Source organism: Theropithecus gelada, chromosome 17 (assembly GCF_003255815.1).
Source record: "Theropithecus gelada isolate Dixy chromosome 17, Tgel_1.0, whole genome shotgun sequence".
NCBI classification, from domain to species: domain Eukaryota; kingdom Metazoa; phylum Chordata; class Mammalia; order Primates; family Cercopithecidae; genus Theropithecus; species Theropithecus gelada.
Window position 1 is genome coordinate 67,524,761 of NC_037685.1, and position 26,593 is coordinate 67,551,353.

The 26,593-nt window shown below is 39.9% G+C and overlaps 1 protein-coding gene across 3 annotated transcripts in view; it reads right to left on the minus strand.

The window, feature by feature from the left end:
• DCLK1 (doublecortin like kinase 1) overlaps positions 1–25,263 on the minus strand; it is a 355,985-nt gene extending 330,722 nt beyond the window's left edge. For 2 of the 3 annotated variants that reach the window (XM_025364299.1, XM_025364301.1), the window contains exons 1-3: positions 24,362–24,625; positions 18,965–19,359; positions 4,669–5,015 (exon numbers count right to left, since the gene is read on the minus strand). In XM_025364299.1, coding sequence (XP_025220084.1) covers positions 4,669–5,015; positions 18,965–19,340 — 723 coding nt within the window. In that variant the 5' untranslated portion in view covers positions 19,341–19,359; positions 24,362–24,625. Of the gene's footprint in view, positions 1–4,668; positions 5,016–18,964; positions 19,360–24,361; positions 24,626–25,011 lie in introns of those variants that run through there. The other variant, XM_025364300.1, reaches the window with a different exon arrangement.
• Positions 25,264–26,593: the final 1,330 nt, after the last annotated feature.

A 26,593-nucleotide genomic window follows, 5' to 3' on the forward strand; every position in this document is an offset into this window, starting at 1 on the left:
TTCATGATCAAAAGATATAGAGAAGAGGTAATAATGGATTAATTTATCAACAGCTACTGGGGGCCGGGCGCGGTGGCTCAAGCCTGTAATCCCAGCACTTTGGGAGGCCGAGACGGGCGGATCACGAGGTCAGGAATCGAGACTATCCTGGCTAACACGGCGAAACCCCGTCTCTACTAAAAAATACAAAAAACTAGCCGGGCGAGGTGGCGGGCGCCTGTGGTCCCAGCTACTCGGGAGGCTGAGGCAGGAGAATGGCGTAAACCCGGGAGGCGGAGCTTGCAGTGAGCTGAGATCCGGCCACTGCACTCCAGCCTGGGCGACAGAGCCAGACTCAGTCTCAAAAAAAAAAAAAAAAAAAAAAAAAAAAAAAAAAAAAACAGCTACTGGGATGTCCTCAAAATGGCAGTTATGATGCTTTCTCATGGTTTACCATCCAAATTAGTTTATGACTACCCTTACTTCAGCTGAGGAATTCCTAATGCTTTCCATATTGGGAAAACAATAAATGGTTTGCTCACTCTAGCATGCTAGCAGTGGTAGATTTTATGAAGTCCATGGCCTATGTGAAATGTCTGAAAGATAAAAATATAACATCCCTGGGTTTTTTTCTCTTCACTAAACCATGCTGTAATGTTGCACAGATCTTTGATGTTGAAAAGTAGATAAGATAGGGATGTACATTGGTTTTCTACTTAAAGAGCTATCTAGTTTGTCACTGCTATATTTCAGTGGGAAGGGGATCATTGGGAAGTGCCCTATCTGTGTTCTTTATAGTATAAATCACCTACTTAGGCACGAGCTGTTCTATGTTTCTAAGGAGGGATTCAAGAACCACAGATTAAGCAGCTCAAGAAAACCAGATTTGCTTTTCCATAAAAGAAGTCAGGAGATATGCAAGGGTATCTTTGTAGCAAATCTGGTAACTTTTAGGCTTATTTTAAGCACTTAAAAAACAATTATACTCCAAATGTCCTCTGGGAGGAACTGCTTGGCAGGTTAAGTGAATAACCCACAGCAAAGTTCCAACATCTAGAGCTTGGGCTTGGGCAAGAGGAAGAGACTCTCAGACCCTCAGATCCCACAAATCCTCCCCTTGGACATGGGTTCAGGGGACATGATTTTAACTGTCAGCTAGAAAATGTCCCTTTTTCTTCTTTGGAGGTCTCTAACCAAGGCGCAGATTTAAAAAAAAAAAAAAAAAAAAAGCATCACTGAAATTAAGGCCTGGTAAGTGCTTCCTTGAACTCCCAGCCATGCCAGCAAAAGGACTGATGACCTGGTGAGCAGTCACCCTGAAAGCTGCAAGGAAGACAAGGAAGGTCGGGGCAACCATTTACTGAAGCTTCAGCGCCCCTGAATAAAGAATGGAGTTGAAATTATTAGAAAGGGTTTGCTCACACATAGGCTGCTTATGAACCACAACGATCATCTTGGCCAATTGTAGCTTCCTGCAGAATCTTTTCTAGATTGTGCAGCATTTCCAAAACGTTCATTTCCTTCTCAGTCTAAAAACATCAAGAAAAGTACTGTTCGATGAACTCCTCGCTTAGGGCTAACACAAACCTGGGAGGCAACGGAGCAAGGAGTTGTGGTAGAAACAAGTGAGAACGGCATGTGGTCTCTGCCCTCCAGTGTCCGTCTCCTCTGGGTAACAGATTAAACAGCAGGCTCCGGCTTTCATGGTTCCATTGTCCAAAATCCCAGCGTCAACAGTTTTCATGCCATGGATACACCTGCAGGCTGCCCTAAGGCAATCTACAAAACCATCTTCCTCTCTACCCATTTACTCAAAGCACTCAAGCAATTCATTTTTTAAAACAATTCTACTTCCTCAATCCAAAAACATGAAATTCTTTACTGGGCATTGGAATTCCCATATTGTTCATGGAGCTGATGTGAGGGTTCAGTTAAACCATTTTTTAAAAAGGTGGGACAAGTAATCTTAGGGTGACATCTTGTTGGCAGCATAAGCACCCTGATGTCACCACAGGCAGGTCAAGATGGTAGCAGTGCAGGTGCCACCCCACTATGGCCAAGCGTTATTCCATAGGACAGCGTGGAGGAAAGTGGTTTATTCTCAGAGGATTATCAAGCCTCAGTCTCTGCCAGTGTTGTCAAAAATTCTATTCTAACAAACTGCTTATGAGACAGATTTCTCTTTTGAGCCAAAATGATTCCAAAGACTCCTGGGGTCCATGAGGAAGCATCTTTGTTCCCACTGGGAACCCAAGGAATAAGTCTTTATGTTCTTTCCACTTAATCATCCAATTTCTCTGCAGCTTTCCACTGATCCTGCTATGAAGAGAACATGCCAACACTAGGGGAAATGCCATAGCAGCAAACTGAATGCTTGACAAAACAACAGTTGAGTACAACAGTCAGCAGAATGACTGCAGGAAAAAAAGGACAGCGCAGAAATATTTCAGATGATATTCCTTGGACAGATTACTCCCTTAACAATTCTTTCTCAGTACATTTGCGTCAGTTTGGTGCTTTAACATAATCTAAAGTGTACAGTGGTTACCAGCACAAGCTCTGGAGCAAGACCAGTTTAAATCATAGCTGTGTGGTCTCGGGCATGTTTTTAACAAGTTCTGTGCCTTAGTGTTCTAATCTGTTAAATGGGGATAATAAGCAAGTTGTTATGAGGATTAAACATGCTAATATATGCAAAGCACTTAGAACAATGCTCAGTAAAGCTATCATCATTATATATCAAAATTGCTATCGCATGTATCATCATAGTTGACACACAAGCACTCTATAAAATACAGGTAATCATTTTATCTGTGTTTCACTGATGAGGATAATGAGGCTCAGTTAAGTGTTTTGCTAAAAACATAAGGAATCTATGACTGAGCCAAGACTTGAATCCTGGTCTTTTGACATTAAACCTGGGATTCCTTCCCATGACTTCAGGTTATTTACATGTAAACCACAGCAGACTAGCTGTTATCAAATACTGATACTAGACAAATTCAGTAAGGAAGAAAATAATTGAGAACATCATACCTATTCTAGGGATTCTAGGGATCCTGAAATAAACAAAATTAAATAATCAGCTGATGGCAAATTTTAGCTAAAGTCATTAAAGCTGATTTTTAGATTCAGAGTAGCATTTTGGAGCTACTAAAATTCTGAAGTGAGGCAGGGAGAGGGAACATTTATCCATATGTATTCTTTACTCTAATGAGACACTTTATAAAAATATTTACTTGAATAGGTATATATTTATGAAAATGGATGAACTCCCATCTTGAGAAAATTCAGTATGTGAAAATTCAGAACTACAAGATGTTTGAATAACTCATTAGAAATGGAGCCAGTGAAGGGTTTAAATGTGTAAAGGTGAAGTTTGCCATCTTATTGCTACTATAACTCACAAGCCAGCATGAACTTTCTGGTCATTGATAGATTGATGACATTTAGGCTACAGACTCTTAAATCTAGAAGACTAGATCTCATTCATTAGAGAATCTCATCCATTAGGATCCTTATCCTCATGATACTTAGGGCAAGGGTTATCAGACAAGCAAAAGATGGTAAATACAAATGAACAACTGGCACATATTCCTTCTTTCCTAATGAATTTTATAATTTAGAGCATCTGAATGGATCCCTAAGGGAAGTATTCTTTCATGACTAATACTCTTTCTAGGATTAGCATCGATTTCTAATTCAGAAAGTTTGAATGTGCTACCCTTTAAGAACTTGGAGGAGTCTTCTATTTAATAAGATCAGTTTCTTAATTCATGAATCATTTTAATTTTAGTATTTTCTATACATACAAATCATTCAAATTATCCCTCAAAAAAAATTTTTTAAAGCATTTTGACAGCACCACATTAAAAACTAAACTTCCATCAAAGATAGTGTGCTCAAAAATGTAATCTGGTAAACTCTGAATGACTAGCAAATCATGCTGTACATATAATCAATGTTTTTTAATTCAACTCACCATCAAGGTTCTGCCAAACCTTTACAAAAATAATCCACCCAAGACAACAAAAGGTGATGCTTCCTTTGGATTCATCTGACCAATTCACATTAAAATGATCACCCATCCAAGTCAACTGATGTTCCTTCTGTAGCTAAAAAACCTCCCTTTTATTTTAACACTGAAATATACAAGATAAATACTATTCTAGAAATATGACTTTAAAGCTATCCAGATGGAAATATGTCATTTCTTAGATACACATTTGAAAATCTATAAAATGTAAGTAAATCTCACCAGTGAACAAACACTACAAAGACTTAAAATCATAAAATATTTAGGTCAAAGAAATAAGTTAGAATTGTCCCTACTGGTCACAGTTTACTTCCATACCTCAGTCATCCTTAAGGCTATAAGACCTATGAGAAAACTGAAAACAGATGACAGAAAAGAACCATTATGTTAAGCAATAATAAATGAAAAAGTAGAAATCCCTGAGTAATTATTTAATCTTCAAAGATATGCATTTTTTTTCTTACTTTATTCCTAAGAATAATCCTGCTCAACTCAAACTTCTGACTGTTCTAGGGCCAGCAAGTACATATTTGTTGATTAAGTCACCCAGGTCTTTTAACAACTTGAGCAAAATGTATGCTTTAACCACGTACACCCTCCAACTCCCTGGTTCTTGCCTCAAAGGCAAAGTCACATCACAATATGTCTCTTACCTGTTTCCCATCCAGTGTGTACAGGCGTTTCACCACTCCCGAGTCCAGCTTGATGGCATCAGTGATATCAGTGAGGACCTGCTCAAAGGAATGAGCCGTTTTCTTGTTCAGCAGAATCCTGACAGCTTTCCGCGGCTTCACACCACTTCTGATGATGGTGACCAGCTTGGGCCGAATGAAATCCTTATTCTCTCGCACCTCTGAAGGGCTCCCTTTGGCAGTGGCCAGTGAAGACACCGCTCGAGAAGCCGAGGTGGTCTTGACATTCACCGACCAGTTGGGGTTCACGTTCTTGGTATACTCCAGTTTCTTGAAGGGCTCTATTGAGCCACATACATAACTCTCTCCTAAGGAAGAGAGAAATATATTTAAATTTAAACGAAAATATACCCATTTCTTTTTTCCTACTTATCCTCTCTTTTGCCTTTTCTGCTTAAGGGCAAGAGCTAGCCCTGACTTTTCAAACAATGGAAGTATGAGTAATCATCAGGGAAAAAGAAAGATTTCTGATTGCTAGTCTGGCACTGTCAGTAACAGATCCACATCCTGGAAAAACAAAACAAAACATTATTCCTCCATTTCTTCATCTTAAGGTTGGTGATAGGAATGCTGATCTGCTTGAAAAGACCTTAGAGAAGTGTGAAAGTGAATTTAAAATAGAAAATATTCTTTGGGAATTAGAGATATTTAAATTTGCAGAAAACTTCAAAATCGGAAGTACCTACATTTGCTACCTGAGATAATTTAGACACTAAGAATGAATCAGAATACAGCATCTAAAAATAGTCATATAATTTATGAATTTGATGAGAGGTGATGCTAAAGATTTTGTAAAGCCCAGTAAAGTTCCAAAAGCAAGCAAATAATCACCCTTCCTTTCTCTCATCTACATAGTGCCAATCACAGTGATCCATACACACTGTAAAGTCAATTCATACTTGTTCATAAGTAAAAAGTTTTAGAAGTGTTCAACATACAAACTACAGCTTCAAAAATGGGCTCTAAAAAAATAAATAAATTTTTATTAAAAATGACACCTTAGCAGGAAATTTTTTAATGAAAATAATCAGAGTATTAAGTAGATGAAGATCACGCACACAAAAAAGAAAAACAAGAACCAAGAGACAACAAATTGTAAAATGACGAATTCTAAATACATATTTCATAAAGTTAGGTCAAAGTCTTTTGAAATTAAAGATTTTGTAATGGCTTTTTTTCTGTGTTAATAAGTTTTTGTAACTAGGAATAGGTAAAAATGCTGAAAGGCCTTCATAATTGCAGGTAAAATGACCTAGGCCTAATCTAACACAGCCCATTCTTTTATCTAAGTCCTTGTATTATTTTTAAATTAACAGTGCAAACATCCAAGGCCAAAGAACAAGCAGTCGCATAAAAATAACTGAAGCAGGCCTTCAAAAGTTAAAAAGAACAGTTATACATGTCATTGAACACTTGTTTTGCAGATGTTCTTAAAATATCCTATAATGTGCATACATACACATTATGCCTCACTAGAAGTTGTATGAAAAGTGCAAGTTAAACCAACCCCCTTTCTATTCACTTGGCATATCACGACTTGTCTCAGCTATGCCTTTCTCAGAATTTCAGTAAATATCAAAAACATATACAGATTTTTGATATTTACTTAAATTCTGAGAAAGGCATATTTGGGTACTACAGAAACAGCAGTGTTTTTGGAGGTTTCATGGAGTGATGACCTGAACATGATAGTGGGAAGAGAGAATTGGAAATTCGGGCTCAAAACCTGGCCTCTCCAAGCATGTGACTTTGGACCAGTCCCTCAGATTTCTGGGTGGTGGTTTATTTATCTATAAAGTAAAACCTCATTAGGTTTTTATGAAGATCAAGTTAGAAGATAGAGATCAAAGTGATCTCAGATGCAAACTTGCTATGTAAGTGAAAATGACCTGAGGCTATATTACCCTAATTGTGCAGTAAGCCACAAAGAAAAATTCAAAAACAAAATTACTAGAAATCAGTAAGCAGGTCTTATATTGAACAGTTACCAGTGGACACCACGTTGGGTCCATGTCAATGTGAGAATGCCCCCAACACTCCCCAGTGAGACACACAGCATGTAATTGAGCTGGTAAAGCTAGCCTTTGTCAGAATTCTGTGCTAACTGAAGATATACAATTCTCTGATCATTTTTAAGTTTATATACTAAGCTAATAACTAAAAGCAAAACAAAGATATAGAGAGTACATTTCAACAAAAATTTTAAAAATGTATTAGAAGAGGGAGCAGCTTTAAAGAACATAGCAACATGGAATGAGTTTGTTAGAAGAGAAAATAAACACTTTTAAAAAATATCTTCTTAGATAAAGCACCCTGAAAATGTTTAAAAGCATAAGAAAGTTCTCCCGTGACACTGAGAAGGCATTGCTGGTTTGGTTCAAGCAACAATGATCAGAAAAAAAATATGTGTTTAATCTGTGCTGTAAATGTGAGGCTCCTCTGCCGGATAATCAGATTTAAAGACTGGAATGTGAATCTTAGAGAAGGATGTGAGACTCCAGTAACAGATGATACTGTGCTAACAGGAAAGCAACAGCTAAAGGAAGGAGAAGGAGCTGCCACCAAATCCAAGATCACACACCACAGTCATTCAGTCTGCGACACTATTCAGGAATTCAGGAAAGGCCCAGATGGATTTCCTTATGCTAATAAATTTCCATTGATTTCCTTATGCTAGTAAATTTCCATTTTATCGTGCAAAGAAATTTCCAGTAAATCTATTTGAATCCATGTTTTAACTATTTTTACTGTAATCGTAATACTGAATTTCTCTCTGCCACAAGAGATGTGGTTCCTGCCTTAACATAGTTAAATTAAAGTTGGTTGTATTTTCTGATTTTGTAAAAAATAGCTTTTCAATTCATGGGCTAATTATCATCGATAATTATAAATTAACAAATGTGATTGTTCTGAATGAAGAAAACATAGTTTTGATTTGGTCAAATAGCTCTGGATATCCAGTGTTCAGTCTCTTCCTTAGTGAGACTGAGATCTAAGAGATAGGTTATAATCTTGTTTAAATAATCATTTTTAGAGAGCATTCAAGTATTGACATGAGGTATGTGTGCTAAGTGCCATTCAAAAATAACAAGACAGGGCCAAACATGGTGGCTCACACATGTAGTCCCAGCTACTTGGAGGGCTGAGGTGGGAGTATCGCTTGAGCCTGGGTGGATAAGGCTGCAGTGAGCCATGATTGTGCTGCTGCACTCCAACCTGGGCAACAGAGCGAGATCCCATCTCTCTTTATTTAAAAAACAAACAAACAAACAAAATAACATGATAAAGTAAGCTTATAATTACTGTAGTATACTTCCTCTTACATACACTAAGCCACCCCACATTCCAAAGTCTTTTGGTATAACTTTTACTGCAACAATGAAATAAAAGTGAATTTATCTAAAACAAACAAAAAAACCAAGGTATTTTTCAACAAAATAGCCCAAAATTAGGTGTGGAAGATTTGCATTACTTCCTATAGGTGAACTTGAACAGGATGGCATGATTGCAAAGCTCTTAGAAATGGTACCGGAAATTACAAAACATCATGATTTTTTGGTTGGTTGTCATACAACCTTTTTTTTTTTTTTTTTTTCCAGTTTGTTCAAGCCCTAAAGATTCTATGATAAGACCGATTCTTCACTTGAAATTTAATACTCTGGGATCTAAGACACCCCAACAAACAGCAAGAACTGCTGAAACAGCATCTGCCTGAATTTCGTTGTAGCATTTATGAAGGCCAAAAACTAATCTTTGTTTTTAAGTAGAGAGAGATAAAGAAAATGACAGTTTTTTGAAAAGGTAAGGAAATAAAGCATGAAATTATGTTTGGATCCAACTGATACTAAAATATCAGAATATGGTAATTTCTTTCCTGAAAGATTTCAGTATTTTCAGAAAGTTGGAGGGTAAAATAATATGTAAGTAAGAATATTAGATTATTTTTAAGATACTGAAGAATCTTTGTTTAAAAAATCATCTATGTATTTTTATTTTTATGTTTTGTTTTTTATTTTTGTGAGACAGAGTCTCACTCTGTCACCCAGGCTGGAGTGCAGTGGTGTGATCTCAGCTCACTGCAACCTCTGCCTCCTGAGTCCAAGCAATTCTCCTGCCTCAGCCTCCTGAGTAGCTGGGATTACAAGCATGCACCAACACGCCCAGCAAATTTTTATATTTTTAGTAGAGACAGGATTTCATCACGTTGACACTCCTAGCCTCAAATTCCTGGCCTCAAGTGATCCGCCCACCTCGGCCTCCCAAAGTGCTGGGATTACAGGCGTAAGCCACCACGCCTGGCCTGTATTTTTAAATGATCATACTTGCCATTATTCTTCAAAGCATAACAATACATTTCCTCTAATAAGATTTATTATTTTAAAAATCTGCGAAGTTAATTCTACTTTGCCGTTAGCTTCCATTACAGAATTAGAATATTTCCACTTAAAATGACTTCCCTAGGCACTACTGAAAACTGATAATGTGGTACCAGCTCCCTGGGTGACTGCACCTGCAGTGTGTTCGCTATAAAAGTGCTCCTCCACAAGACTCTATGTTGGGGGATTCTACAAATTTGCCTCTTATTGCGGGAGTTTTTTCATTGGCTAAGAGTGGTGGCTTGTAAATTCCAGTTCTGATATTACTTAACTTCAGTCTGAAAATGCCCTCATCTCCATCCTTCACATTACTAGAGCTGGTTGTCACCTCCTCTAGGCTTCCTTTAAGATCAATATGTGGCATAGTCAAAAGTATCTTAAGTGAAGGATATCTGTAATATATTTCATTTTTTCCAGAGGATAAACTTTCTGATTAAAAACCCTGGCAATTAAATTTCATTATTGTGAGTTATGGCAAAATCTAGAAAAAAACTCAAATATGTATTGAAACCTCTGCAACCGAACTGAATTAAATTCCATGAAATATTGTTTATAGAATAGAATATCATAAAGTGCCTTCTGGATATTACATTTTATGAGGCAACTCAGATACGTGCAGCAACATTTCATAATCTACCTGGAAGTCACTGGCTTAGGATGATTTTCATCGAGCTATTAAAGGCAAGAAAAAAGATTTCCCAAAGGCGCTTATGGGTCACTCCTTCCCAGAAGTCTTCCGTAACACAATAGAACATAAAAGTAAGCTGATAGAAAATGAATTTGAATGTATATGTCAGACCTGTGGACATGTCACCTTCTCAAATCCGAAGCAACAGAAAAACATTAAGGAAAAAAAATGAGAGATCTAAACTTTTTGAAATTGAAAAGTAGACACTCTTTTTCTTATTTCTTATTATAATAAACATGGCTTATTATAATTTACAAAAATACAAGGTACAAAAATAGATGGCAAAGGAGAAAAACAAAACAAAGAATATATGGAAAACACATGGAAGGTGCTCAAATAGTAAGCCAAGAAATGCAAGGTTAAAGCAGGTTAAAGCAGTTTTAAGATGTACTCTTGTACCTATTGTAATTGCAACAAAAGAATAATGAAAATAAGTGGTATTGAGGTTGCAGCAACAAAATAATACAAGGTGCTAAAATATATGACAAACGATAAACACAAAATAAAGTATAAATAGGAAACACCATTACAGACATTAAATTGGTAACAATCATTTTTAAAAAGCAACATGGAAACTACTTGGAGCCACGAAAATGTTTATACCCATAATCTCATTGCTAAAAATTGTGCCTAACAACAGAACAACAAATAACAAAACTGTGACAAGTACGTACAGCATTAACAATGAAACCTAAAAATTAAACACAACCTCCTAAATCCTGAGTCATAGGTGCAAGACCTAACTCAGCCACTCTGGGGAGGGAAAGAAACCTAAGTCAGGAGCCTGCTTTCAAATAGGTTAGAAAGCAAGATGTGTCTATGAAAAGATTCCACCACAAAGCAGTAAGTGGTAATGCTAAGTAAGTAGTGTAGGCCATCCTAACTCAGAGGAGAAAGAAGTCACTTCCTACTTCCCACTGGGCTATCAATGAAAGGGAAATAGAATTCACACTGGCCTTGGAAGTAAGGGTAAGATTACCATTGACAAAAAAGAGAGGGGAGAGCATTCCAGAGAAAAATAAAATAATAATATGCTCTGTCGCACAGTACAGAAAGGGATATGCTGTGACATATATTAATACATTTTCTCAAAAAAAAAATGAAATAAAAATGGTTCCATAGACAGACGAGTTAGATAAAACCACATCAGGCAACAAGGTCAGAGTTTTACACGTGATCAGCCCTGGATGATAGACAGGTTACACTGGCTGCAGTGTGAATGACTGGCTGAAGTGAACACGGGGAGATATCACCTAGAAAGTCATTACAGCTGACTACAACAGGAGGTGAACTGAATGTTACGTATCTACACTAGGGACAGAGGAGTGGATGCTACAAGGAGTATTTAGCAGATACAACCAGCCAGAATTGGCAATTGACTGGATATGGGTTCTGAGGGAATATGAGGCAACAAAGACACTGAAGTGATGACACTGAAAATTCTCTTTGGGCCTACTTCCGATACACCACAATAGGTATAATTAGAAGAGGAACAGGTTTGGACTAGGCAGTAAAGAAGGAAATTAAGTTGACTGTGCACATATTAAATTTAAAGTTCCTAGAAGCCAATCAGTTGGAGATTTCCAGCAAGCAGAAATAGGTGATGGAGAAGAGAGAACAAGTTGGAGAAATGTCTTAAGCAGAATCAACAAAATTTGATGATAGCTTGGATTTGAGGGATTAAGAGAGAGAGATGTTAAGGTTGACGTTAAGTTATGTGGTGTCCTAGTCCTTTGGCTGCTATAACAAAAGACCATCAACTGGAGGCTTATAAACAACACACATTTATTTCTCACTGTTCTGGAGGCTGGGAAGTCCAAGATCAAGACACAGGCAGATTTAGTGTTTGGTGAGGGCCCCACTTCCTCACAGATGGTGTCTTTTCATTGTATCTTCACAGGGTTGAAGGGGCAAGGCAATTTTTGGAGGCCTCTTTCATAAAGCAATGAATCCCATTCATTAAAGCTCCAGCCTCATGAACTAATCACCTACCAAAAGCCCTACCCCTTAATACCTTCATATGTGAATTTTGAGGGGGTCCCAAACATTAGGACCCTAGCAGGTAGTGGTAACACTATTTAATAAGAGCTGAAATATGAGAGAAAGAATGAATTCTGGAAAATGGAAAAGAATGAGTCCACAATTATACATGTTGAGCTTGAAAGAACTAAGGAAGAGAATCACTTACATATATCAAGGGAGTTGGAGGGCAGAAGAAAGATCTGATTTGGGAGTAATAGGCCTTAAAAGAGTGGTTAAAATAATGTCAGTTGATGAGATCACCGTAGATGATCCAAAGACAGGAAAATGGAGGACAGTAATGTTTAGAAATTTGGTAAGTAAAGAGGGAAAAGAAAATCACCATTAGAACAAAATAGTAATAACTGCTATAGGAAAGATCCACCAATAAATGCCAAAATTCATGGGCAAAAGCTTAAGGAGAAACAAGATATTTACAGAGCATCAAAGTTTTTTCCCAAAATATTAGTTACAAAGGGGAAAATTATAACTTTAGAGTGAATATACCTGACAGACACTGCCTTCACCAAATGATCACAGGTAACCAACAAGACATATCAACATCATGTACCCCCTGAAATGATGTACTGAGGACAAAACATGACTTCTGTGCATAACATCAATCTAATCATCAGACAAACCCAAACTGTGGGACATTCTACAAGATAACTGACTGGTATTTTTCAAAACTGTCAAGGTCATTAAAGATAAGAAAAGACGGAAGAAACGTCATAGCTTCAAGGAGATGAAGCAGACACCACAACTAAACGCAATGTGTGATTCTGGAATAAAAAAGGGACATCAGTGGGGAAACGAATGAAAACCAAATGAAGCCTGTAGTTCAGCTACTATATTGTACCAAAGTTAACTTCTTAGTTTTGTTCATTGTACCATGACTGTGTGTGCTGTTCCATTATGGGAAGACAGGTGAAGGGTAAACAGGAACTTCCTATCTCGGTGATACTTCTATAAGTCCAAATTAATCTGAAAATATAATGTTAAAGAAATGAAGCAAATAGCCTGGAAAAAAATGTTGAACTGAATCCCTATCTCACATATTATAACAATATGACTTCCATTAAAATATTTTTTAAGTGAAAACATAAAAATACCACAAGAAAATGAGGAAAAATGGCTTTATGATCTCATTATACAAAGGACCCAAGGGGCATAAAAATCAAGCTACACATAAATAATAATACTACATTTGATTATATAATTGTTTTGTACATCTATATGGCAAAAAAACACAATAAATGAAGTCACTAAAGAGAAATCTGGAAAAAATAGAGTCATATGCCACAACATTTCGTTCAATGACAGACTACATCTATGACAATGGTCCCATAAGATTATAACACCATATTTTTATTGTACCTTTTCTATGTCTAGATATGTTTAGATACACAAATACCATTGTGTTATAATTGTCTATAGTATTTAGTACAGTAAGAAGCTGTACAGGTTTATAGCCTAGGAACAATAGGCTATACCATATAGCCTAGGTGTGGAGTAGGCTACACCATCCAGGTTTGTGTAAGTACACTCTATGATGTTCCCACAATGGCAAAATTGCCCAACAATACATTTCTCAGAACATATCTACATTATTAAATGACACATGACTGCCCTGTCAATCACTATTATAAAGAGTTATATATTTAAAAGAAAAAAACATTCTAAAAGTTAATAAAAAAGACCCTAACCCGACCGGAAAATGATCATCAATGATGGAGAGACAATGCACAGAAAATGAAATACAAATGCCTTTTAAACATATGAAAAGATGAAAATTAAAACTATGAGAAGACATATAGTTTTCTTTTGTTAATGGGTTAGTTAATGGGAAAACATCTGATTTCAAAACATCTTGTTGAGGGTAGAGAAACAGTCACTCTCATACATAACTGGTTGGTGTGTAAACTGAAACCACTTTTATGAAGGGGAATTTTGCAAATAGTGCTTAAAATGTTAACGTTTGTACCTCTCTACCCAACAATATTACTTCTAGGAATTTATCCTAAAGATATTCTCCTACATGAGTGGAAAACATCTATCCAAGGATACTCATCACAAAACTGTCTGTAATAACAAAGAATTGGACACAATCTAAAAGCACATTGATAAAAGACTAGTTAAATAAATGATGGTACCTTTGTATAAAGGAGTACTATAAAGTCAATAAAAGAACACAGTGGTTTTGGATGTGCCGATATGGAAAGGTCTTCAGGGTATATTGTTAAGTACACAAAGCAAGCTGCAGAAGTGTGGGCATAGAAAGTTACCTTCTGGGCAAATTACAGTACTGCCCCACCTTATCCATGGTTTCAGTTACCTGCAGTCAACCGAGGTCCAAAAATATTACATGAAAAAACCCAGAAACAAACAATTCATGAATTGTAAACGGCATGCAGTTATGAGTGGTGTGATGAACTCTCACGCCATTTTGCTTCCTCCATCTTTATCACAAGAAGGGCAAGCACAGTACGAAAGGATGTTTTGAGAGAGACACTACATTCACATAACTTTTATTGCCGTATACTGTTATAATTGTTCCAGTTTATTATTTGTTTTTGTTGTTAATCTCTTGCCATGCCTAATTTATAAATTAAACTTTATCATATACCTTGCATCATATACATACCTTCATCATAGGTATGTATTCATAGGAAAAAAGCATAGTTTATACAGGGTTCAATACTATTTGCAGTTTCAGGCAACCACTGGGGGGGTCTTAGAATGTATTTCCTTCCAGGATAAGGGGGCATTGCTGTATATATGTCCTTCACATGCACTGGTATCTCTGAGAGGATACTCAAGAAACTAGTAGGCTGGGCGCAGTGTCTCATGCCTGAAATCCCAGCATTTTGGGAGGCTGAAGAGGGTGGATGGCTTGAGCCCAGGAGTTTGAGACCAGCCTGGGCAACATGGCAAAACCCTGTTTTTTTGTTTTTTGTTTGTTTTGTTTTTTTTTTTTTAAACGAAAAAAAAAGAAAGAAAGAAAAAAGGAAAGAAAAAGAAACTATGTAGTCCCAGCTACTCGGGAGGCTGAGGCAGGAGAATGGCGTAAACCCGGGAGGCGGAGCTTGCAGTGAGCTGAGATCCAGCCACTGCACTCCAGCCTGGGCGACAGAGCGAGACTCCATCTCAAAAAAAAAAAAGAAAAGAAAAGAAAAAGAAAAAGAAACTAGTAAAGTGGTCCCCTCTGAGGAATTTTAGGAAGAGCAGGTTTTATACCTATTCAAAAATTAATTTTAAGAAATTCAATATAGCAAGGAGAGGCATAGAGAAAGCCAGTGAAATAGGGAAATAAAGTAGAGGATGCTCTATTAGGGAATCGGAAAAGATGGGTAATCCAGAGGCTATGGTAGGAAAGAGATTCCCTAATTACAGGGTGAAGCATGGGTTTAATCCTGAGAGGGGAATTATGATAGAAACTTGGAAAAAGCCCTTATGGAAACTACAGCGCCATAGTCAGGCAATGTCCATATAGGATTAGTGAAAAGCCAAGGCATGCATTAGAACCAAAGAAGAAGAGGCACTCATCTCTAATAGGGCAGATCTGATGAACAAATTCACTTATTTGTATCAAGAAGATTACATATCTACTGACTTTTCATTTTAATGTTTAAATACAATGTTCTGGCCCTCTCACATGTACACTTTCATAAGATGTTAAAAGAAGAACAAATCAGTCAATCCATCAATGCTCCAGGTTTACATTACATCTTTCTCCTAAGAGTTCAAAGGCTTTAAATGTCACACCTTCTTTTATCTTCACAACATTTACATACCTACAGTAGAATACAGATGGTGCAAAATTGGGGGAAATGAGGCCAAGTCTCAAGATGAATCACTTGCAGAAATAGGCCTTCAATTCAACTTTCCTTATTAAGCATCATGATTTTTTAAAATAACATATTAAGGCCATTTTGAAAGCAAACAAGAGTATCACCTTTGGAATGCTCTTAGGTGTATGCATGTGAATATGTGTGCATAAGTGACACACAAACAATCATAGACACACACATTCACACTGACTATATAATTTTGGCTCAGCTAAATACATACAGCTAGCTCTACCAATATGCTTAAACCACCCTTAGGCATAATAATCCATAGAAAAAAACAAAACAGTGACAGTGACCACGAGACTGTTATAAAGAAATTCACAAATATCATTGTAATTCAGAAATTTTAGTCAGAGAGCAAGTGAGAAAGAGCAAGTAAATAATTATAAGTCCAATACACTTGTCACTGCACCCACTAAAAGAATTTAATTTAAAACTCAAACATTGTCATATTGGAAGGGGAAATGAAAAGCTAATAACATGCATTGACGTTTACATAAAATTAGTATGTAAAGTGAGAGATATGAGCCTAATGATGAATATGAAGCAACGGTTTGCATTTTAACAGACTAAGCAAAAAATGTAATTGACAAAGAGGCGAATCTAAATGAATTTCCAGCTATTTAAACACTAACTGCAGCTGCATGCTAATTGTCAGTGTTATGAATTAGAAAAAAATCTGTTTAAACGAAAATTCAAAAAATAAATGTAGCCAACATGGTGAACTCACACACTGTACCAAAGTTACCATTCATTCAATCAGAGAATTTTTTTTTCAAAAAAGTCATTTTTAAACATCAGAATATTCAGTTGGCAATTACTTCATATTGATTGAGGGGAAAAAGTATTTTGGGGCAAATGGAAATATTAAAGTGTTTCCAGGAGCAGCATCTTTCTTTCCTGGAATTATGTCAAGATTAAAAACATTTGTTTTCAAGAAGAAGCTAATACAATAACACCTCAATGTCACTAACAGCCATGCGAACAACTTAGGGTTTGTAGTTAACTTTACACTGAAATATCTACCATTCCATTATATCACAAAAAAATCCACTGTATTAAAGCAAACACAACAGTGCTTTTTATAGGAGCTGAATTCATAGCACGCAACATCTTATAGGTAGTTCTGAGCTCAAGCTTTGGCACTAGCCTTCCTGGGTTCAAAACCTAACTCTACCATTTTTTTCTTTGTGAGTTTGAGCAGATCATTTAACCACACTGTACCTTGCGTTTCTCACCTTAGTATAAGGATAACAGTTCCTACCTCCTAGGATCATTGTGAGAATTAAATGTATTCATATATGCAAGGATTTGGCCAGTGCCTGGCACATGCTTAGTGACTGAGAGCTATCATTATTACCTTCAGTCAAGACATCAGTCCCTCAGAGCAAGCATTATTTTGCAGTAAAAGACAAAGAAGATGGTGACAAGCATGCCATAATTTTGATGGTCCCTAGATGTGAAGGGAGTACTGTCATCTACCACCTTCCAGACCCTCTCCTTGGTGGATGGAAGTCATTGGAGTATCTCTGGCCACTTCTAAGTAAAGATCATTTCTGGGTGGGAAACTGACTGAAGTACCCCAATCCCCATAGATGCTACACAAGTGACTCTGGAACACAGTAAGGTGTCAAACCATGGCTGTCTTAGGATGTGCTTTGAGATCTTGCCATATTTTTCCCTACGGTACTACTGGCCCTCAGAGGGATGGCTTGTTGACTGTCATGCACCTGACTTTGCAGATGACTTTTATCCAGATCCCCTGGACTATATCACCAAATGTTTCATTTAACCTTGGATTTCCCAAGGTCATGCAAAGGACAGGGCACAGAAATTAAAGCCGAAACAGTAAAATTTCATGTTCATTCTTCTCCTTTAATTTACTGGAAGTTCCACCCTCTGAATAGAAGGAAAAAGGCCAAGTCCACAGGCATGTTGGCAGCATGTCAAGTCACCGAAAAGGGATGTGAATTCCCACAAAATAAACACAGGCTCCTCTGCACGCTCTCAAGGCCAGTCACACTGTGATTAGGCTGGCATTCCTGCCAAGGCATGAAGGGAAGCAAAAAGAGAGAAGCCCCCAGCCTTGAATCACATACAAACACTGGTTACAAAGCAGGACAAGAGGGCTCTGTCAGTGTGCGGTCAGGGGAGAGCAGCCCCCATCTCCAACGGGGCTGCAAAACCGGTGCTTCCTGCTACCTGCACAAGAGAGAGAGGGATTATATGGCATCCCTCCTGGACCCAGTTGAGTTACACGGCCCGAGCAAATAGTTCTGGAGTAAAAATGAACTCAAGGCGAAATCAAGCTCTTCCAACACTCCATCCGACCTCCCTTTCCCAGGTTCTTTTGTACCATCTACTTACTCATCATCAGGGTCTTGAGATCTCAATCTCAGAAAAACCAACTCTCCAAAGAGGATCTGCTAGCCTTTTTTGCACCTTGGTATACATTTAATCCCAATCATTTTTCTCCAACTCATTTTAATTGGCGATGATTTCTAAGACAATGACAGGCTTTATGCCCTGTTCAAATCGGGTCAGTCCTGGGGCAAGTATAGCCCAGAGTCGATGACTTTCTCTGCTTGCATAAGATACCAGGCTGCATCTATGGATGCAGACAGTCCTATTTCCACATTAAATGTCTGAAACAGATAATTACGATTAACCTAGACTGGACTTTAAAAATTAAACTGAACAGATTAGTCCTTGCCTATCCTCAAATATCAGAGAAAGACAATAATCCTTTAAACTCAAAAGGAAGCATCGCAGTGGAACGAGTTGTCAGAAAACCTAAGTTTTGGTCCAGGGTCATCACTATCTTACCACCTAAGCACTCACATGTCATTTGAATTTTCTGGTCCTCAGACTCCAAAGATAAAATTAATGGGTTTGATAGCTATCTAAGGTTCTTTTCAACTCTAAAATTTCATGATCCATTTGTCATTTTCAGTTTAAGTACTTTCGGATATCGTGATAGCAAAAGTTTAATTTGCATTTAGAAACGAATATAAACTATGAGATTGAAGAGATAAATGGACTTTTAAAATTAATGCAGCATGGGTATGAGAAAGAAAATACAGAATGCTGTAGAATTAGGCACTTTTTCCCTTGGCCAATTATTATAAGCTACCTGACAATACCATTATTTTTTTTTTCCTTTTTACACTACACAATAGCACATTCATATGTGAGAAACTATAAGGATCGCAGCCATAAGGCTGAATGCCAACTGTCAGAGGGCAAATGCAAATCAGCTACAACACTGGAAATCTGAGCCTGGAACCTATAGGGCCACGTGGGGGTTATCTCACAGCGCTCACCTTCCACCAGTTGGTCCAGGCTGGAAATCTTCTTGAGCCCATCAATGGTGTAGATTGTTCTCACTCCCTGGGGCAAATTCACGTTATCCGACAGAGTTCGGGTCAAATCAGCCAGCAGGGCCTCGAAAGATCGGAACCGGTCTGGGGAGATGGCATACACAATCCCTTTGAAGTATCGATCTCCGTTTCGATAGAAACGAACTTTCTTGGCCTTCTTCTCGGAGCTGAGCGTCTGCAGCGTGCGGGTGCGGTAGAAGCTGCAGTGGGCGCTGTGAGTCGGGCTTGGCAGGCCGTTGACCCGCGACCCTCGGCTGTATCTCTGCGCCTTATCCCGCTCGTCGAAGTGCTCCAGCTCCATGTCTCTGCCGAAGGACATGATGGACTTCAAGTAGTATCTACGAGCCCCAGAAACAAAAGCAGACACATATATTGATGTAGGTTTTTTATATATATATATATAAAATATATATGTTACAACATATATATATTATATATACACACACACATACTTTTTTTTAAATTGGGGACAGGGTCCCGCTCTGTCACCCAGGCTACAGTGAGGTGGTACTCACTGAAGTACTCAATGAAGCCTCACACTCCTGGGCTATAGTGATCCTCCTGCATCAGTTTCCCAGGGTAGCCGGGACTACTACAGGTTATAGGTGCCTGCACCACACCTGGTTAATTTCCTTTGTTTGTCTGTTTTTAGTAGTAGTGATGAGGGTCTTGTTATATTGTCCTGGCTGGTCTTGAATCCCTGGCCACAAGTGATCCTCCCCCGCCCCCCAACTCCTTTGGCCTCCCGAAATTTTGGGATGATGTTATTTTGAGATCATGATTTCAAAGCGTCTGCTTCAGAACAGCTGGGTGGAAACATTGCTCTAACGGATGACACATTTAATATGAGTTATCAAGTGGGACAGAAAGAGAAAGGGATGTGAATTCATATAAACACAGGCTCCTCTGCACGATCTCAACAGAAGGGGCCAACCCCAGCAGAAACAGCTTATTAATCAACCACAAATTTGTTAGAAGCAGCTCCTAGGTTGCCCACGGTGCATCAGGCTTCAAACAGATACTATTCTCAGTAGACACAACAACTTTCCAAAGTATTTTCCTTCCTTACAAATGAAGAAACTGAGGCACAGAAAAATTTCTCCTAAATTGCTCCAAGGAATACAATTGAGAAATGCTTGTACCAGCAACTCTGTTCCAGGTTTCCCTGACTCCAAAGCCCACTGCTCCTTGCAGGGCAGAGTGCTAATCCTGGTAGCAGGAAGAAAATAAGCTCTCCTATCATTATCAGTGAAAGATAAGTAGCTATGGTGGGCTGGGACAGAAAGAGAGGGCAGGCAGCATAACAGTCAGATTGTCAAAGTTTTACATAGTGTTTGTGCACCCCATGGCCAGATGGAGAGCAAATTAAATCAATCTGTAGGTTGGACCAACTTAAAGAAGATTTTCCAACATATTCACACATTCAATATTTTTAAAAGCAAATTCACTATACTTCATTTACTTACATTTAGTACTTCAGAAAAGTTGAGTTTAAAAAAAGAAGAAAAAGGAAGAGGAGGAGGAGAAGGAAGAGAAACAACAAGAAAGGGAAAAAAATGTTGCTTGGAAGTACATTTCATGGTTCTTCCTTTCATTAAGGCTCTCTATCTTTGTGATTGAAGAAATTGAGACTTAAAGATGTCGATTTACACTTGACCCCATGCTAGCTGTGTAAGCTTAAAAAATCTACTTGCTCAGAATCTTTAAGCCTTGATTTCCTCAACCACAAAATGGGAATGAGAACAGTACCTACCTTGTAGTCAGTATCAACTATTAAATAAGTTCATGCACATGAAATTCTTAGCATAGTGTCTGACATTCGATAAATACTAATTTTTTTATTAATAAAATCTGCTTTTCTCTTCCTGCCCCTGACACATAAAGAGCTAATAGGAATAGAATCTTTTATTTCTGGCAAGAGAGGCTCTGCTTTCTTCCTGATCTCCATCTCATGAGATTTTGAAAGGTACGTCTGCAACCCCTGGTCCCCACAGCAAGTTGCCTGGGGGGACCAGTTCATCCTTGCTAAGGGGTTGGTTGATAAAGGTTTGTGGAGTCTTGCAGGGGAATCTGTGTTTTAACAAGACAATGTAGAAAGTGGAAAGACCAATGCATTCAAAGGAAAGAAATTTTAATGACAAAATTTCAGGCATGTTGAAATAGAATATCAAGAAAATGGAAAATCTGGAGCAAGAACCTTACAAGCACTTCCCAAGTCCCACCATATAGATGGACATCACCTTTCTGAAGGTCATCCAAAATTCAGCAAAGTACCACTGTCTCCCCAATCTTTCTTTGACCCTCAGTAAACTGACCTCTGATCCATTCAGAGTGGCTAAAATTTCACACCCGAAAGCATGGCTAGAGATTCGGTACTCCAGAAATGAAGTGGAAGAAAGCAATACTTATTGAAGGCCTAGGATGTACGTGACACTATTACTCATCAATCAGTTGTATAATATGCTAAAAATTTTCTTCTAAACCTCATATTAATCCAACAAGGTAGGTAATACTATCAGTACTCAGGTAACTATGGAATTAATCCAGGGTCCCAAAATTATAACTGAGGGGTTGAGATTTGAACCCAGATTTACTGTAACTCCAAAGTTGGTGCTTTCCATCCCTTGCTCCTTTGAAACTGGTTGCTCTTCAGCATGAGAAGCAAGATTTTGTAAGTGCTCACTCCTAACTAGCTCAGTGACCTTGGACAGGCCACATAACTGAACCGGACCTCATCTGCACACAGAGGAAGCAGTGGTCAGCAAGCCTCTGATGTTCGTGATTCTATCTAGCTGCTTATGGATCCATTGCTGACCCCACTGAAGGTCTGGGGAGGGAGAAATGAAGTGTGATTTAAACCTGGAGTGTTAATGAGTTCAGTGTACTTTTTTCCCTCCAAATATGAAAACTATTTCATGCATCTTAATAACTCATAGGAGTCAGAATATGCATTTTTCAAAAAAAGTTATACCATATATAGGCAGCTCTGAACTGGTTTCATTGATTTTGAAGTTAGATAACTGTAAAACAATGATCACTTGATATCCAATCCTGTAGGCATTAGTTGTGAAACAGAACCAATTTTTGCCCATGATACTGGTAACTGCTCTTACTTTTTAATTTATATGTTTTTAAGGTGAGCTCTCTTGTCTTCTAAGAGGGGGTGTGTCTTGGGGGTGGAGTGGAAGGCACTCCCAGTACTCACACCAACTCACTCAGCTCTTCAACATTTTGTAAATTATAAAGGCCAAACTCGCTTTTGAAGTTTGTGTTTTATTCTTAAAGGCAGTGATCATTCTCCCAACACTAGGAGTTTGGGGATTTCCTTCCAAATTGATATAAACTAAAAGAAAACAAGCAGGGTCATAGGGAAGGATGGCACAGTTCTGTTACCAGAAAGAGTGCACTTTGAATTCTCAGTGACTGACAATTGGCAAAGGCCAAATAATTTGGCAATAGTTTGATTTCCCTGGGGGAACGGGCTTTTAGGACCAAGAATTCCCACACCAGATGAAAAGAGAAGAAAAGAACAATTTAAAATAGAAAAATGGTTTACTTTGTTTCATTTTATTTGCATATTTCCTCAAACTGGATCACAGGTTCATCCAGGACAGGGCTACACCTTTTACTTCCCTTCCCTGATCTGACCAAAAGTGGGCAATGGTGTCAACAAAAGAAACCATATTCAAGGAAAATTCAAAGAAATCATTTTCAAGGCTACAGCTACCTCTAAATGAAGCACACTCCACACCTTAGTGTGCTGGTAATTATTCGTGGCAACAAAATAGGTGTTCTTTCCCTCACCTTGGCTTAGTCATACATTTGAACCATGCATGAGCTTCTGAAGGTCCGCTGGCCTTCCACAGTTTCACCCTTTCTGCACAGGAAGCCTGCGAGAACACACAGCTCGATGTTCAGAGACCATAGGTGGCCAAGGGCCTGAGTGCACATGTGCAGTGGCACCAGGATGGTCACCACAACGCCTCAGCCACAGCGACCACAGACACTGGAGGGAAGAAGGGCGACTGGCTTTCATCAGAGCTTTTCCTATAAATCCTGCCATTTCAAGAAACCAACATCCCTGAGTGTTCTCAGTGGGATTTCTCACCATTTTGAGGAATCTATGTTCATCCTTCTCTAGATGAGCACATGGTTCTTGTTTCAGAAATTTACACACATACATACCAAGAAAAAAAAATGGCATAAATGCTACCACATCTAAATACATGCTGGACCTGGAAGTCCCAAGGCATATTTTAACCGTAGGATTAGGATTCAGGTGGACTGGCATGGAATAAAAGGCACACACATACCTTCCAGGCCTGTGCACTACCATGGACGTAGACATCACAGGGTGTGTGCATATCTTTTATAATTTTCCTCTATATGACCTCTCTTAAAAATCCCTTCTGACCCGCATCCATGTGACATTTCATACTTAAAACGCTGTCCTACTTTCCTTTCCCACTGAAAGGCAATATATTTAGGAACAGTCATAAAATGTATTCACGAAACACCCTGCAGTGTGGTCGCTGAACGTGTGTGCACCGTGCCTGGACACACTCACAGGTGCAGCGGAGAGGGAGCCGGTTTGAATGAAACCTTTCATCTGCTCTCTCACCGACCAAGCATCTCCTTGCCAAATCGAGCAGCAATTCCGCGCAAACCTGGTTCTCAAAAGCAGCCTCTTTTGTGGGGCATTGCGGGGCTGTGCGTGCGCTCCCACTAGGAGGAAAATCCATTTCCTCTCTGCATGCTTTTAGCACTGCAGGTACTAATTTGAACATGAGGCAGCCTCGGTGTCCCTGAAGGAACTTGAGACCCTGCAAACGTACTTGCAACACCCACGCTGCAGCCACCACCACGCACGAATCGACCCCATCCACAAGCACACATCTCTGGCCCGGGCACACGGAAAAGCACACACACAATAAGAGGCCGGGCCCGGCCACTCCTTCCTTGGTTCCCGCTCCGCAGCCAGTTCTGACAATGATAAGCACCTCTCCCAGCTCCTCCGCCCCGGCTCTCCATCTCCACTAACAACGCGAAAAACCTGGGAGGGCCCGCTCGCCCGACTCCAGGTTTAAAGACCCGTGGCACCAAACAAAAGAGGCAGGTGCCAGCAGCCCCGGGGCCGCCCGCACGCAACGCCCCCCGGGTCGGGCCATGCTGGCCAGGGCAGGGCGGCCGCCTTTCGAGGAACTGCGGGCGGGGCGGCGGGGCCAAGCTGAGCGCCCGCCCTGCCCTCCGCGCCCCGCGGCTGCGGGCGGAGCGGGCGTTGCGGAGTCCTCCGGCCGCCCTCTCCTCAGCTCCCGTCCCCAGGGAAGGCAAACCACGCACCGGTCCGCGGAGAGACGCCGCCGGGGGTCTTTGTGGCCGTGCTGGGGGCCGCCTCCTGGTGCTGTCCTCGCCGGGCTAGGCGCGGCTGGGGCTGCGGGGCTGCAGGGCTGGGGGGCGGCGGCGGGGTCGGGCTGGGCGGCAGCAGCTGCTGGAGCGCGGCGTCTCGGTTGCGGCCACTAGTGCAGGGATGTGCCTCGGCCGGTCCTCATTGAAATGCAGCGCTTCGCACAGCCTCACTCCAGCCTCTCTCTCCAGAGGAGGGCGGCGGCGGCTGCAGGCGCGCTCCCTTTTCTTGTCTCTCTCGCTCACACGCCCTCCCTTCTCCCTCCTCCTCCTCCTCCTCCGCGTGCGCGCCCCGTAGCCCCCGCCCTTCTTGGCAGGGCGCACCCACCACGGCTGCGCCCCAGGTCCTCCTCCCTCCCAGCGCCCTATTCCCACCGCAGCGACCTCGGTACATCTGGCCTGACTACACCCCTAAACCTCCCTAGTCCCCAGAAGTGGTCGTTGGGAGGTGGGGGCAGATCAGATCGTGGAAGAGAACGTGGACAGGGCTGAGTCTGAGCCAGGAAGTATGCAAGGCAGAGAGGTGATACGGCCCAGAGATGAGGCCCCCACCGTCGGGGGAGGGAAGGAGGTACCCACACCCATACCTTTTGATGTGACCTCACGGTCTGACACCTTTCCCAGGGTATGGAAACCAGTGGATCACCCTCTCATCCTTCTTGCCCGGGATGCATCCACGCAGCGCCTCTTCGGATGACCAACCCTCCCAAGCTATGCACTCTGGTGCCCCCCACGTTGGGAAGAGCTCGATCTGCTCATGGATCCCACACCCATCATCTCCACTTGACCCCAAGACATGAGTCACCCTTGGAATAGTGTCCTCTGCTTAGAGTCAAATACGTTCCAACAGGCCGTTGAGAACTTAAGGGCCAGGTTTCACTACTGGACACTTTGTGGCTGCCAAGGCTGGGTGTGCGGTGGAAAGCCCCATGAGCTCATGCGAGCCTCTCCTCCCAGAGCGGGAATGTTCTCCTAGCCCAGGCTGTTCACAGCTTCCTCCAGTCTTTGCACAAAAGTCCAGGGAGTGGGAGCAGCTCCCAGATTTCGGTGAAATCTTCGACTGGCTCAGTACGCAGCCTGAATGTTGATCCAGTTAATCTGACTTTCAGTCCTGTCGCCCACGACCTGTGTTTGTCCCAAATACACATAAGTATACAAATACACATAAGTATTTTTCTCTCTTCCTGAGCCTACACCTTTCAATGGAAAATTAAAATTTTATTTTTCTCCTGTCCATTGATCCCAGTTATGTATTTGACTACTTATTATTAAAAAGTACTATTCTGAAATACTTTCCAAGTATGATGTAAATGCTAAATAATTACCATTTGTTTTAAAACACAGCTCAAATGAGATCCATGCTACACATTCCACAAGTGATGCAATATTTATTTTTGAACTATTTAATAGCCCAGAGATGAGAGTACAGTGAACTCAACAAATTAACTAAATGCAAAGTAGTAAGCCTATTCTTTCACATTCTGATGCAAAATGAGAGCCATGGGGGTAAATTAAGAGAAAGGAAGAAGCCAAGTACATCTTCTGGAGAACAGAAATCAGAGCTTCTTTTTATCTTGCCAATGACAAATGCCAAGTGATTTCTTCCAAAATGCTAAGCCAGGAAATAAATTTCATCTCTTAACCCCTATGGATATTCTACTAGGGTCATTTCTTAAGAGCTTTAAGTAACTCACCAGCGTCTTACCTCTTCCTAGCACACGCATATAATGTGTTTAGGGAAACACCTTTGTGTTTGAGTCTCTTGGTAGCAAAGTGCTCTTACTAGAAATAGTTGAGCATCATTAGCTCTTTAAGGAAATCAGGGGGTAACTGATAATTAAGTAGATGAGCACATTAAATAGTTCACATTGGCCCTACATCATGGTCATATCATTTAGTCCAGGACAGCAGGCTGGTACTAAAGTTCATTCCCGGGTAGCTTAAGCCTTTGGCAAATCTAATTTATATTCAACAATAATTCCTTATTGAAATGAAATTTAACTAGAAAACTCCTAATTCAAGTAATTTTCAAAAACGAATGCTACTTCCTTTACATCACTAAGGTATTGATCAAAGAAGTGAATGGAATTAATACATCCTTTTCCCCAGGATCATCTGAAAGTAATGGAGATCTCACTCTAGCTCCCAAAAGCAAATACTATTTAAGCT